General features: G+C 44.4%; 1 protein-coding gene across 3 annotated transcripts; it reads left to right on the top strand.

The window, feature by feature from the left end:
- The first annotated feature begins 1,511 nt into the window (after nucleotides 1–1,511).
- On the top strand, nucleotides 1,512–10,637 carry LOC148834097 (zinc-binding protein A33-like). 3 transcript variants are annotated; one of them, XM_088916117.1, is made up of 7 exons: nucleotides 3,635–3,773; nucleotides 5,065–5,642; nucleotides 5,917–6,012; nucleotides 6,357–6,590; nucleotides 6,930–7,077; nucleotides 7,600–7,626; nucleotides 9,198–10,637. In XM_088916117.1, exons 2-7 carry the CDS (start codon nucleotides 5,067–5,069, stop codon nucleotides 9,737–9,739), a joined length of 1,623 nt encoding a protein of 540 aa, XP_088772243.1. In that variant the 5' UTR covers nucleotides 3,635–3,773; nucleotides 5,065–5,066; the 3' UTR covers nucleotides 9,740–10,637. The 3 variants fall into 3 exon arrangements, with proteins under 3 accessions (XP_088772244.1, XP_088772245.1, XP_088772243.1); XM_088916118.1 differs by lacking the exons at nucleotides 3,635–3,773; nucleotides 5,065–5,642 and adding an exon at nucleotides 1,512–1,811; XM_088916119.1 differs by lacking the exon at nucleotides 5,065–5,642 and having other exon boundaries at nucleotides 3,621–3,773.
- Nucleotides 10,638–15,194: the final 4,557 nt, after the last annotated feature.

The raw sequence follows: 15,194 nt of genomic DNA, 5'->3' as shown, positions 1-15,194 counted from the left end.
CGAACAATCCCAAAGAGTAATCCATAGAGTATCCAAAACATGAAGGTAAGTCCAAAACCAGGAGATCCATCAGAGGAAGGAATTAAAAACCACGAAGGCCGGGTCGGAACCGGCGGACGGGGAACAGGAACGGGAACAGAGGTTAAAACCTTAACGGGACCAGGCGCTTCCTGGTCCCGGACTCGCATGATATGGAAATCAGATGCGGAGCCCGGATGAGCGTCAGCGCCTGGCTTTTAAGGTGGGCTGGGAATAGGGAACAGGTGCAGAGAATAAAGTCTTAGTGAAAGGGCTGGAGCACCCTTAAGGAGGGGGGACTATAGTCGTGACAGTAGCTCTGTCACAGTTCAGCTACACACCAGCAGGTGTTACACGTCATGTTGACACTGTATTTTATCATTCTGTTAGGAATCTGCAGTCTGTTGGAATTCAATAAGCTTTTTGCCAGTGTATTTGGGTTTGTATTTTTGAATAAAAGTTAAACAATTGTTTTAAAGTGACTTTTTTCCCCTCTCTGTGATTGGCAGGTGTTAATCACATGTTGAAAGGTTGCTGTATGAAAAACTGTAGATCAGAGACAATGGGCAACACCTGGCTAGTATCGACAGCGCCAGTTCTCGGGAGCTTCCCAGCGGGAAAGGAGCTGAGGTGTTTGCTGAGTTGGAGGGGTTCTGAGACACACCGATCAAAGGAATTGGTTTTGGTGTATCTTGTTTAGCTAAGCTCTCGGTATATCATTAAGAAGCTTCAACAATCAAGGAAGATCCATACAAAGAGAGGAGAAGGAGGGGCAGAGGAGAGGGGAGAAGGGATGGAGAAAAGATGAAGAGACAGGGCCAGGCGGGAGGTCCTTGTTCTGATCAGCCTTTAAGACGGGATTTCAGTATTTGAACCTTGTTAAGACGGCTTGCCATTCTGTTGTTTTTAGGAAACAGAGTCCCCTCTGTTAAAAACGTTCTCTCCTGGTTGGTGGGCGCATCTTTAGAAAACGGAGATATGTTCCCATTCCATTCATTCTGTAGCACCTGGGTTGACAGAGAGATTGGGCTCTAGGTGATATTCTGTTTGCTGCAGGAGGCAGGACTATCGCTCTTGCTGGCCTGTGCCACAGTCCCCCATTGCCAGGATGAAAACCTACAGGCTTGGCGCAGGAAGCAGACTCCTCAGGGACGCTGCTGAAGGTGCTCCTGCTGGGCTTCATTGCCAGTGAAGCCTTCAGGAGAAGTCACACAGCACAACCCCTTCAGTTTCAAGAGTTACGACGGGAACTTTGACCTTGTACTCAGTTGGCAGACAAATACCTGCAAAGCTGCTAAAACCTGATTTTTTCAGTAAGAACTGTGTGAATATTTGAATCAGGTGACAACAGCAGATAAACATCTGAAGGACACTTCCTTATACTTTATACCCTTATATACCCTGTTAAATAGTAACAGGAAACCTGAGAGCTGAAGTGCGCTTTGCCCAATCCCTGTCAAACACCATCAGCAGGATCGTTTCCGCCATTTTTGACAGTGTGATAGAGACAAACATGAGGCAGCAGGTGCTGTACAGCTTCAGTTGAAGAGCACAACCTGGACACAAGACAGCTTGAAGACACACACACACACACACACACACACACACACACACACACACACACGCCAGCCAGCCAGGTTCCTCAGAGGATCTCCAAGCCACATGTTGCCCAGAGACGGAGGTCTGAAGGCTCCTGCATGCCTGATAGTCAACACCCTCCCGCGTCACTTACCAGGCAAGCGTGGCCTCACTATACACCCGCCCTCCGGAGGACAACCGGAACCACGCCTGAGGTTGGTAATGGTGTATACTTGCCTTTGAATACTAATCATTAAAGCCACTGTGGCTATTGATTCTAATGATACTCCAGAACCATGAAGTGGTATTACAGAGACAATCATCTATAAACATGTAGGATCAGTGGTGTTATGAACCAGTCACTGCTCCTGAATGATTTGATCTCCCTCCTCCCTCTCTGTGCACGACAAGCCTGGGCCCTGCAGAGAGAGAAGGGTGAAAGTGAAAGGAGGAGAGGAGAGGAGCGACAGAGTAAAGGATGAGTTTTCCTTTACCCGGCCATCACGTTCTTGAAGACTTCCTGAAACGTGAAGAGCAGGAGTTGCGACAAACGGTTCAACAAGTAAAAGCAGTGGTGGGCCGGTAACTTAATTATCACTCCAGCAAAGTGATGTTAAAATGAATAATGAAAGTTACTGAGTTGAAGACTTCCGAGCTGTAATATCCACGGATCAGCTATTACAGTTGCTCTTGCACACTGCCTTCATCTAGAAGCAAATAGTTTCACTTCATATTAATACTCACTTTAATATTTAATATTAATGTTCACCCAGTTCACTTCCGTCTTTCGGATGAGACGTTAAACCGAGGTCCGGACTCTCAGTGGTCATTAAAGATCCCTGGGCATTTCTCGATAAGAGTAGGGAGTTATCCTGGTGTCCGGGCCAAATTTTCCCCCCTTGGCCTTTACCATGGCCTCCAAATTGTCCCCATGTATGATGGACTGGTGTCCTGTCCAGGGTGTACCCTGCCTTGCGCTCGTTGTTTGCCGGGTAGGCTCCGCATGGTATAAAGTGGTTTTGCAAATGACCTGACGTGACCCAGTTCACTTTGCCTGCTAGGGATTATGGAATCATGGAGGGGAGGCGGGTATTGGAACAGACGGATCACTCACAGGCGCTGTGTGAGCTTAGGAGCCCCAGTTCCCACAGATCCCAGACAGAATGGAACCGTACAGTAACGCTGATCAAAGTGAAAGTCTCTAACAGTGTCTCTAACCCTGACCCTGGCCAGCCTCCTTTTCTAACCCCAGAGTCTGAGCTCATGTAAGAGTGCTCGAACAGTCAGCCAGTCAGCCAAGATGGCAGCAGATGCTGCTCCAGCTCAGGGCACTTCAAAGTCTGGGAGTCCTGCAGGTTACAATTGTGAACAGGAAAGAAACTGAAAACTCCTCGAGACAACCTTGTGTACAACAAGACGCTGTACACGAGAATGTTCATACTCATTCTGATGATCTTCAGCTGCTGTTGGTCACAGATGTCGGAATGGCAGGAGAGAGAAAAAAGTCACTGTGCGTAGCGGAGAGACAGGGGTTAGCCCGGGCTCAGGAGGTCAGACAAGGTCAGGTAGAAACCTATGCCCTCAGGCCAGGGACGTGGGGCGACCTGGTGCTAGGGGGGTCTCAGGACATCCGAAACCAAAAAGGTTAAGTGAGGAGGAAAGGGTGACCCGGAAATATATAGCCCCAGACAAAGACACACAGGAAGGACAAGCAAAGCACAGGGAAACTAGGGACAGGACAGAGTAGGAGCTGCACTGGTGTTCATTAATTTCCACTGTCATGTGGAAACTGGATTGACCTTGAAGCAGAAAGAGCAGCCTGTCTGTCCTGTGGAAGGGCTCCTGGCTGGGGCTGCAGGCTGACCCCTGCAGGGACTCAGCTGGGCGGTGGACTGGTGTCAGTGGTGCTGAGAGAGTCTGGGAGCCCAGCGGGGTGGAAAGGGTTAATCCCGCTCCTTCAGGAGCAGAGGAGCCACACAGCACAGCAGCTCTGGAGAGGGAGGAGCTCCACTGCGTCTCTGTCCAGAAGTGAGAGAGACCTGCAGAGCTGCACACTGTCGCTGGGAAGAGCTGCTGCCCTGTTAAGTTTTGTCTGAGTCCTGACCAGTTAAAATCTGGACCAGGAGCTGGACTTTCTCTCCTGCAGGTTCAACTCTGACACTATACAATCTGTACAGGTATGTGTGGGCTGGATTGGACTGTGTGATGTGTCTGTCAGGAGGGATATTAGACCTGTGAGCTGTGTTACTGTAACTATGATAAAGAGTCTGGTAGGCTGATCTTCTGAGGACTGGAATAGATCCTTCAGGACAGGCTGATCCTACTGAGTGCTGGAGGAATGTGTTGAATTTTAGACATGGGATTAATTTTAGTAGCTCAAATGTGAGTGTTTTAAAATTGGTTGTGTTTAGTAGAATAATACATATTTTTAAAGATGAATGTGTTAGTGACTCAGTTCCCAGAATGTAGATCATCCCTGATAAAGTGTCTCTGCCGGTTAGTCCAGTCTTGGGCATCTTGTACTGCAGCATTCCAATGAGCTGCAGCACTGTGTCAGTGTATCTGTATCTACAGGTGTGTTTCCAATGAGCTGCTGCACTGTGTCTGTGAACCTGTATCTACAGGTGTGTTTCCAATGAGCTGCAGCACTGTGTCAGTGTATCTGTATCTACAGGTGTGTTTCCAATGAGCTGCTGCACTGTGTCAGTGTACCTGTATCTACAGGTGTGTTTCCAATGAGCTGCAGCACTGTGTCAGTGTAACTGTATCTACAGGTGTGTTTCCAATGAGCTGCTGCACTGTGTCAGTGTACATGTATCTACAGGAGTGTTTCCAATGAGCTGTTGCACTGTGTCAGTGTACCTGTATCTACAGGTGTGTTTCCAAAGAGCTGTTGCACTGTGTCTGTGTACCTGTATCTACAGGTGTGTTTCCAAAGAGCTGCAGCACTGTGTCAGTGTACATGTATCTACAGGAGTGTTTCCAATGAGCTGTTGCACTGTGTCAGTGTACCTGTATCTACAGGAGTGTTTCCAATGAGCTGTTGCACTGTGTCAGTGTACCTGTATCTACAGGTGTGTTTCCAAAGAGCTGTTGCACTGTGTCTGTGTACCTGTATCTACAGGTGTGTTTCCAATGAGCTGCAGCACTGTGTCAGTGTACATGTATCTACAGGAGTGTTTCCAATGAGCTGTTGCACTGTGTCTGTGTACCTGTATCTACAGGAGTGTTTCCAATGAGCTGTTGCACTGTGTCAGTGTACCTGTATCTACAGGTGTGTTTCCAAAGAGCTGTTGCACTGTGTCTGTGTACCTGTATCTACAGGTGTGTTTCCAAAGAGCTGCTGTAGTGGTTATGTTTCTGTCTGCAACTGAATACTTTTACATTCAGGTGTTTATTTAGGTGTTGTATTGAGATGGTGCTGATCTTCTCCTCTGATCATCTCTGCTTCTGCTTGTCTGTGCTCAGGAATGGCCTCACCCAGCAGTGTCCTGTCTGAAGAGCAGTTCCTGTGCTCTATCTGTCTGGACACATTCACCAGCCCCGTTTCCACTCCATGTGGACACAGCTTCTGTCTGGCCTGTATTGGAGGATACTGGGACAGCAGTGATCTTTGTCAGTGTCCACTGTGCAAGGAGACATTTTACAGAAGACCTGATCTCCGTGTGAACAGAAGTCTGGCAGAAATCACTGAGCAGTTCAAGAGGACCAGAGTCAGCAGTGATGAAGGACTTTGTGCTAAACCTAGAGAAGTGTCCTGTGATATCTGCACTGGGAGAAAACTCAAGGCTGTGAAATCCTGTCTGATGTGTCAGATGTCATACTGTTCAGTTCACATCCAGCCTCACTATGACCTTGTTAAACTGAAGAAGCACAGACTGATTGAGCCTGTGGAGAGCCTTGAGGACAGGCTGTGTGAGAAGCATGAGAGACTCCTGGAGCTGTTCTGCAGGACTGACCAGACCTGTGTTTGTGTGCTGTGTACTGAGAATGACCACAGGGCACACAGCACTGTCCCTTTAGAGCAGGAATGCAGAGTGAAAAAGGTGGATTTATGGTTATATATTAATATAAAATTATTGTGAATTAAATTATTATAATCACTAGAATATGGATCAGTGGCTATGATCAATACATTCAGAAACTGATGGTACTGTATCTTAGCACAACTTCCCTGGTGTAAGAGTCTGTTGTCCAGCCCAGCATCAGTGTGAGAGTCGGTTGACCAGCCCAGTGTCAGTATCAGTGTGAGCCTGTTGTGCAATGTTAGTGCACCAGCAACAGTGACTTCAGTGTCTCTGTTCCCCTGTTTGTCCACAGACTCAGCTGAGGAAGACTGAGGCAGAAGTACAACAGATGATCCAGGACAGACTGAAGAAGGTGGAGGAGATCAAACAGGCAGTGGAGCTCAGCAAAGTGAGTCCTGTCAATCCTTCTGAGTGGGGTACTGCAGGGCTCAGTGCTGGGGTCACTGCTCTCTCATCCAGAGAGAGAGGACACTTAGGAAGACTGGGAAGATAAAACTGTCCAGTTAAAGGACAAGATGTTGTTTATTATAATTAAATCAGATTTGCTTTGGGGCTACTGGTGCAGAATGTGTCACCCAGGTGAGGTTATAAATGCTGTCATTCCTGTATGTGAAGAACTTTGTGGACCTGTGGATTGAATACATAGTACATGCAAGTAAGTATTTATTTCTGACATTTCAGGATTATTTAATTCATTCCCGTTACCTTATGAAGTCCCTGATTTCTCCTCAGAGCTGCGCACAGAGAGAGATCAAGGACAGTGTGCAGGTCTTCACTGCTCTTCGAAACTCCATTGAGAGAAGCCAGGCTGAGCTCATCGAGCTGATTGAGGAGAAGCAGAGAGCAGCAGAGAGGAGGGCTGAAGGGATCATTAAAGAGCTGGAGCAGGAAATCACTGAGCTCAAGAGGAGAAACACTGATCTGGAACAGCTCTCCCACACTGAGGACCACATCCACTTCCTACAGGTCAGCACACACTGTAGAGAGCAGATACAGTATCTACAGAGAGCAGAGAGTCCTACAGGTCAGCACACACTGTAGAGAGCAGATACAGTATCTACAGAGAGCAGAGAGTCCTACAGGTCAGCACACACTGTAGAGAGCAGATACAGTATCTACAGAGAGCAGGGAGTCCTACAGGTCAGCACACACTGTAGAGAGCAGATACAGTATCTACAGAGAGCAGAGAGAGCTCACTGTGTGACTCTTAGTGATCTATACTGGGCTCTAGGTTTCAGACTCACAGGTGACTTATTGCCTTAGAAGGCTGTGACCCCCCATGACTCTGAGTCTCTCCTGCTGTAGAGTTTCCCCTCCCTGTGCTCCCCTCCACACCCCAAGGACTGGTCTGACATCACTGTTCACCCTGATCTCTGTCTGGGGGCTGTGAGGAGGGCTGTGTGTCAGCTGGAGGACAGACTCAGAGAAGAAGTCAAGAGACTCTCAGAGAAAGGTTTGTGTTTCACTCCTTTTCCTTACTGATTCAACAAAATAAAAAAAAAGGTTTAAGTTCCAGTTAGAGAATTTAAGTTTTTAATGTTTTGTTTCCTGTTTCATGGTATTTTCATGTTATGATTCAATTTTTAATATCATGGCTATCAATTAATTTATACAATTTATCTTTTCTTATTTTAATTCATATCAGGTGCAATTTTTAATCATTGTTATTTTCTATTTACCTCCTCCTGACTGTATCTGGACACAAGATCTTCATGACTCTGTTTTTCAATCATAATCTCCTGACAGATTAGTGGGGTTTTCTTCAGGATCAGTAGTTTGTTCCAGTGCAGCTGGATGAGCTGTCAGTGTCTCTTACAGACCCACAGCTCCACTGGGCAGACAGCACACTCCTGTGTGTTACTGTCCTGCCTGAGAGATCAGCACAGCACTACAGCACACAACACTGCACACCTGGAGACCAGACTCCAGCAGAAATGTGCTCTCAGCTCTCTAACATCTTTCTCTCTGTTTCCAGAGTTTGAGAGGCTTCGCAAACATGCAGGTGAGTCTGTTGTCACTGACAGGAACTTGTCATTTACAAAGGTCACAGCAGGGTCACAGGGGTCAATACAGGCTCTTCCTCTAACAGGGGGAGATGTTGTAACTCCTGCTTTATACAAATGCAACCATTCAAAATGCACGGTACAACCCTGTACCGCGCAAAATTATCCACAGTTCACCGCTTTGTACCGTGGTACGTAATTGACTGGCCAAAATGACCGACAGGGGCACTCGTGGTGCGTTGGTCGGTCGTGGAAAGATTTAATCATTTAATGTCTTTACTGTGCGTGTTTTAATCTGCTTAATATTGAATATTAATATGGAATTTTACAACTAAAGGAAAATTTTAGTAGCTGAGCTTGAAAAGAAGAGGAACATAATGCATCTGAAGGTCATAAGCTATATTAATGTAGGTATATAAACATATTATGTAAACTGCATATGGTTGGTACTGGTAGTTTAAATAAAAAATACACACCGGTATTCCACTTTCTTCCTAAACATTTTAAGCATCAAAGTCTTTCATTCGGTTACATACTGTGGCTATTTTGGAAAAGTTTTTACATGCTCCTTCTGACTATATTAAGTTTATATACTTTATAAAAAGTTATAATGTTTAAACCTTTCCTATGAATATTTGCACTCGTTATCGCAATGTAAATGAGTTAAACTGATGCAGACGGTTGCAAAGAAAGTGGACCACAGTAATACTTAGAGCTTATAGCCTGTCCAAGGTCATTCATTATTAATAATATCTTCTGTAAAGACTTTAATGCATAAAATATTTAAGCATAATTACAGTAAAATACTTATGATGAAGGTGGGAGGTTGTGTACTTTTGTCCAACTGAGCAATCTTGCTTTTATAAAATATACCAACTTTTTAATGTTTAATGATTCACATGCTGTAATACACAGTTTAAAATTATTAAAAGTCTAAAGAGTATACAACTTAAATTCTTAATTGGAAAAAGATTGTCCCTCAGCAGTGACCGGGATTCTAAACCAGGCGTTTTCTGGCGACAGCTCAAATGCCGTACATGAGAGGTTAAGTTTTATTAGCTCCACCTGGTGGTTTTGCGAGGTGCTTCCAGATACTAGTATCATAGCGATATGATGCGTTAAAATGGATCTGCACACAACTGATGTGTTTCAACGATTTAAGGATCCAATTTATTTAAAACTAAGGAAGGTAAATTAAAGAACCAAGAAACACAAAACACAGTAAACCTGACATAACACTTCTTCTGCAGTATCTGGAGTCACTGACAGGAGCACAATGTCATTTCCACACCACAGTGACTGACGCCTCTGGGATGGAGCTCTTAACACACTCCTGGAGTTTAACAGTGTGTGTCTGTGAAAGAAAGACCACTTGTGTGTGTCTCACAATTCAACTGTGATTCTCTAGGAATCTGAATTCAGTCACTGAAAAAACTTTCCTTCTTCAGTTCAAAACATACAGTCATCACCAGTTACATCACAGTCTCAGTAAGTCTGTCATCTACTTCCATCTGAGAGAGGAGTGAGATACAGATCATGTCATCCTGTCTGTCTGCTCTCTGATCCACAGCTGATGTGACTCTGGACCCCAATACAGCTCATCCCAGTCTCATCCTGTCTGAGGATGGGAAACAAGTGAGACATGGAAGCACACCACAGGATCTCCCTGACAATCCAGAGAGATTTGATACTTTTGTCAGTGTCCTGGGAAAGGATGGGATCACCTCAGGGAGACACTACTGGGAGGTGGAGGTGGGGGAGAAGAGTGGTTGGGATTTAGGCATCACCAGAGAGTCCAGAAACAGAAAGGGGAGGATCACAGTGAGCCCCCAGTATGGTTACTGGGCTGTGTGTCTGAGGAATGGGAATGAGTACAGGGCTCGTGCTGAACCCCCTGTCCTCCTCCCCCTGAGCCTGAAGCCCCAGAAGGTGGGGGTGTATGTGGACTATGAGGGGGGACAGGTCTCCTTTTACAATGTGGACAACAGGTCTCATATCTACACCTTCACTGCCTCCTTCACTGAGAAACTCTTTCCGTACTTCAGCCCTAATCTCAACCTTGGAGGTAAAAACTCAGCCCCACTGATCATCTCTTCTGTCAGTCTCTCCTAATTGAATCAGCACGTTATTTTTGGTTGGGGCTTTCCTGGAAAACAATTTTGTTCCACCGTTTATTGTGTCAAATTTTTCTATTTTTTCTTCATGTTATGTGTCTAATGTCAGTACTCATAAGTTGTTCTGTGAGTACCATTACACTGTGACCCCCAACTTAACATAACCACCCTACTGTACTGGACTGTAGCTCCTATTGTAACAGGACTGTTCTCCTGTACTGGGACTGTAGCTCCTATTGTAACAGACTGTTCTACTGCACTGGACTGTAGCTCCTATTGTAACAGACTGTTCTACTGTACTGGACTGTAGCTCCTATTGTAATGGGTCTGTTCTACTGTACTGGACTGTAGCTCCTATTGTAACAGGACTGTTCTACTGCACTGGACTGTAGCTCCTATTGTAACAGACTGTTCTACTGTACTGGACTGTAGCTCCTATTGTAACAGGACCGTTCTCCTGTACTGGACTGTAGCTCCTATTGTAACTGGACTGTTCTACTGTACTGGACTGTAGCTCCTATTGTAACAGGACTGTTCTACTGTACTGGACTGTAGCTCCTATTGTAACAGGACTGTTTTACTGTTGTTTCCCCCTTGTAAGAACAGAATGAAGGTCACCATCAGACACAGACAACAACAAAACAATACACTGGTAGAGGACACTACAAATCTAAACATAATAAGTTAAAGTTTTTACATACGTACTGTACATCATTTGTGTTTTTTCTCATTTGGTATTGATCATTTTGTGTTGTGGATGTTATATCTACCCAGCATTACTAACAGATGAATTTTAAATGCATGTTATTTTTCCAGATCTGTATTTACGTCTTGTATAGTATAACACATTAACAGAACATTCACATTAAAATGCTGAAAGATAAAGTCCATCCAAACAGCTGTGTGTGTGTGTGTGTGTATACAAGTGTCAGATAAGTGTGTCAGAGCTGTGATGGGGCGTCTTGCAGACAGGCTGGTGTCCCAGTGCGAGAGCTCGGTGATTTCAGGCTGGCGGAGACAACGAGGAGGGGGAGAGGACTGAGGCAGGTCAGAGAGTAGTCACTCCTACCACCACAAGGCCCTGCTGAGCCAAGAGCTGAGCCCAGAGAGGAGCCCCCTGAGCCAGCTGGTCCTGAGGCTCACTGACCTGAGCCACACCGACACCAGCCAGCCTCAGGACAGCACTGCTAGAGCAGCACAACCCAGACTCAACCACATCACAGCACAGATCAAACAGCAATATCTCACACACTGGGACACACACACACACACACACACACACAGAGAGAGAGAGAGGAGCCCAGAGAAGAGCCCCCTGAGCCAGCTGGTCCTGAGGCTCACAGGCCCGAGCCGAGCCACAGTGACACCAGCCAGCCTCAGCACTACAACCGAGGCAGGACGAAGAGTGATGGAGAGCAAGCAAGAGGAGCAGCAATGGTGATCAGGACTGGGCAGGAAGAGAGCGCAGCTTTCGGGGCAGGAGCAGACGGGGGGCTGAGCTGGTTTAGAAATTGGAGCCACAGGCTCAGCGATGGGCAGCAGACTGGTTAGTGACTGGGGGTTTGGAGTCATTCAGGTGGATCTGGATCAGGATAGACCTGGAGTCATTCAGGTGGATCTGGATCAGGATAGACCTGGAGTCATTCAGGTGGATCTGGATCAGGATAGACCTGGAGTCATTCAGGTGGATCTAGATCAGGATAGACCTGGAGTCATTCAGGCAGATTCAAGCGGAACTTAATGCAGTGACACAGGTCAGTTCTTGTTCATGAAGCACCTCAATGACAGAGCACCGTGCCAGTGGCATAAGAGAGTTGAAGCAATGAGGTCTTGATGGATTGTCTCTGTTAAGTGGTGGAAGGGGACAGAAAACTCGGTCTGAGTTAGTCTGGGTGAAGCAGCTCTTTGGGGAAACTGAGGGCAGTGAGCTCTGGCTCTCAGAGTTTCCTTCCCAGCCCACAGAACACACATCACTCGTCTGGCTCAGGTCTGAATTGACACAGCTTTAGTGTAGCTGGTTGAAACCTGTGAACAGTTTGAAAAGTTATGTCTTTAACCTTGTTTGTAAGGCCCTGTCTGTCAGGGACTGTCCTGGCTCATTTCCAGTTCATATGTTCAAACAATGCTTTCCAGAAGGATGTGCAGGGAGGAATGAAGCTGGGGATGCAAACATTCCTTGTGTGGGTATCATGGCACTTCCTACCTTTTATTAGCAGATATTACCTTTGGTCAATCTCAGCACTTTCTCGGGAATAATGTCAAAGACTGTGTCATTTTCCTGAGAGGTAACTGGAATCTCTCCAAAAATTCAGCATAAGTCAACAATCTACCTTCTTTAGCTATCGTCCCACTAACTGCAACTTCCCATTCTACCATGTTTGCAAAAATATACTTTTAGTTTTGTTCTTTATTACTCCATTTATAGTATGTACTGTATGTGGTGAGAAATTCCATTTATATTAAATTCCAAGACAGTAAGACCTGAATGTGAAAGTTAGATAACCTAGTCAGGATTTTACTTGTAACAGAATGATGTTTTAATAGAAAGCCGAGGTCAGCTGTATTTAACAGTTTGGGGAATCAGGCTCCATATATTATGTTTGTTTTTAATATAATTTCTAATCCAGTTGATTTGGAAGGTTATATACGAGGTATAAACATCTGAAACATTCAAGCCACCTTGGTTTTGGGTTTAACAAGAGAATGGTTTCTGATTGCATGAAATTGTTCTTCCATATGAAGTGCTAATACTTTGTCAACATCCTCACTGATGTCCTTAGAAAGTGAAGCACTGGCAAAAGATAAGATAAGACTTTATTGATCCTGAAGGGAAATTGAGGTGTTACAGCACCCCAGTCAAAGACAAGCAAAAACAGACATCGGAAAAGACGAAAAATTAAAATACATACAGTAATACAAAATAAATATAAAATAAGTATATAGTTAGGTGTGTGCAAAATATGCTCATAAAAGGAGAAATACCCTCTGCTTTGACAGTAAGTCACCACCTGCCAGCAATAAATGTCTTATTAACCACGACTGAAAACTTTTTCTGTTTTGTTTTGTCTAAAATGAATGCAAAACCTAACTCACATCTCTATTCTTTTTAATGCCCAGATATAGAGTACTGTATTATCACTTCCTTTACCGGTGTATTATCATTTTTTCCTAAATCAAAATATTTAAGACAAAATAGTTCACATTTGCTCATATTAAATGATAAACCTGGAACAGTTGAAAACACATTTCTACCTCCAACTGCATCAGCCAGTTCTCTTCCATCCTTAAAGAAAACAGTATTATCATCCACTAGCTGACAAATTTTAATTTCTCTTCCTTCAATATTAATACCTTTTGTAGTGCTATTATTGATATGTACAGCCAACGTCTGAGTTGCTAATAGAACAGAAAAGGAGATATCGGGCAGATATCATTGTCAGATACAGTACCTCTACCAGTTGAAAGTCTTGGAGAAGTTCCTGTGAATAGTCTCACTGAGCTGTGGCCTCCATTGTCAACTGTCTTAATAACATTTTGAAAGTAGAGACCAGATCAAAAACACTACGCATTTGAAACTAATTGGGTTCTACTTTATCAAAAGTTTTATAAACGTATCAAATAACATCAAGCTGTCAATTTTTAGAATATCACTGCAATCCACCCAATTTCAATTAACAGGTATTATTACATCTATGTCTGTCTTTCATGAACCAGAATGCGACTCATCAGTGATCTGATCCAGTCCTACCGTCAGTCTGTCCTTCCTCAGGCTAAGAGATTCACATCGTTGTCCAGCGGTGTCACAGGTCTCCAGTGTTCTAATATTAAACTGTCCTTGTTGGGTTTGGGTGTAAGAGAGATCACTCCCTGTTTTATAAGGAGAGGGCATTTCTGTCATTTGCACGGATTTCTTGAAGACACTAAATAGGAAGTCTATCAATACATCTACTAACTGATAAAAATGGTAAAATCCACCAATCAGTTCCTCATTCCTGGGAGATCTATTGTCTTTCTGTTTAAAATGTTTACTTTGATTTCACTCTGTGTGATCTGTTGGTCACATTGCGATTGAATTGACTCGTCTACACATCCAGCACCTGTCCTTCTGGAGAACAGGAATGAGTCAATGTCTGAATTCTCCTGCCCTTTTACAGAAATCAGCAACTTGAGAAGATATATCTCGAGGACTGTCCATAATTACACCATTAATATTTAACTTACTGATCAATTTAAATTCTAATTTCTTTTTCCAAGATTCCAGATCTCACCTGGTTGCAGTTGCAGCAGGTTCAGGTTTTCTTTCTCTTCCTGGGTAGAGTTAGTAATTTGAGGAAGATCGCTTACGGCTTTAACACTTGCATCGCCTCTGTTTCTTTTACAATTAACTAGAATTAATAGCAAGTTGTCTTATTTTACATTTCAAAGCAGCATCCTTTACAAAACTGAGGATTGTCCAGGAGATTCTTTTCAAATATCGGGTATATGTTTTTAGATTTCATAAATCCAGATGTACAAAAAATGCCTCTGTCATCTGTCAGAACTGCCGAACTCCTCTGCACATCTGTAAAGAGATTTTCTATCTCTTTGGAAAGTAGCCTCAAATCAAGTCTTGACTGTTTTGATGACTCTTGTTTGCACCATGACAACTCTAACTTCAGGATTCATGGACGTCTCCAGATGTCAACGACACCCTAACAGAAACACAAACTGTCCAATTCAACTGACTCCACTACAGTTACCCTCTGGACCACCCATCTAAAGTATCATCACGTTCTCCGGATTCTCCGGACAATTTCCCCTCCCACTTTGTGATGATATTCTTGTGTTGTTACAGTTAATGCTGCTTTGCATGGCACAATATTATAATATAATATATTAAAATAGTAGTCAATATTGTTCACTAATTAACTGTCACTTCTTAATGCAGTTAAATGCAATCATTTTATAGTTTAAACACAAGTCCATATTGTAAAAATAAAATAATTGTCAATAATTTTCTCTTTTAAATGCAATACTATCTCTTTAAAGTGCAAAAAATGTGTTTTTCTTGTGACCAGCTCCTGGGCTCCCCAACTGGACCGCTGTGCTGGAGTTCCCTGCCCGGCTGTTGCTGGTTGGACCCCTCGTGATTCCTCCCTGTGCAGCGTGTCGGTCTGTTGGTCCACCGACACCCTGGGCTATTCGAGTGACTATGCGGCCTCTGTTCCTCAGGAGTCCACTCTGAAGCCAAGAGAGTGACACCCTGCTGGCCTGGGCTCCCTGACTTCGGTCAACAGGCTTTGGCGGACAGTTTTACTGAAGGCTGGTGCTGCGTCTTGTCAGCCCTGTTTCTTTTTCTCCTGGGATGCAAAGAGATGACCTTTCCCTTTTTCTTTCATAACTGACCAGCCAGGGCTGTCTAAGTTCCTCCAGCCTGCAATCAGTTATTCTATTATCACTTAATCTTCCCTTCA

Source organism: Atractosteus spatula, chromosome 5 (assembly GCF_055471065.1).
Source record: "Atractosteus spatula isolate fAtrSpa1 chromosome 5, fAtrSpa1.hap1, whole genome shotgun sequence".
NCBI classification, from domain to species: Eukaryota; Metazoa; Chordata; class Actinopteri; order Semionotiformes; family Lepisosteidae; genus Atractosteus; species Atractosteus spatula.
The sequence above is the reverse complement of the archived record's forward strand: the minus strand, read 5'-3'. Positions and strand labels throughout refer to the sequence as shown.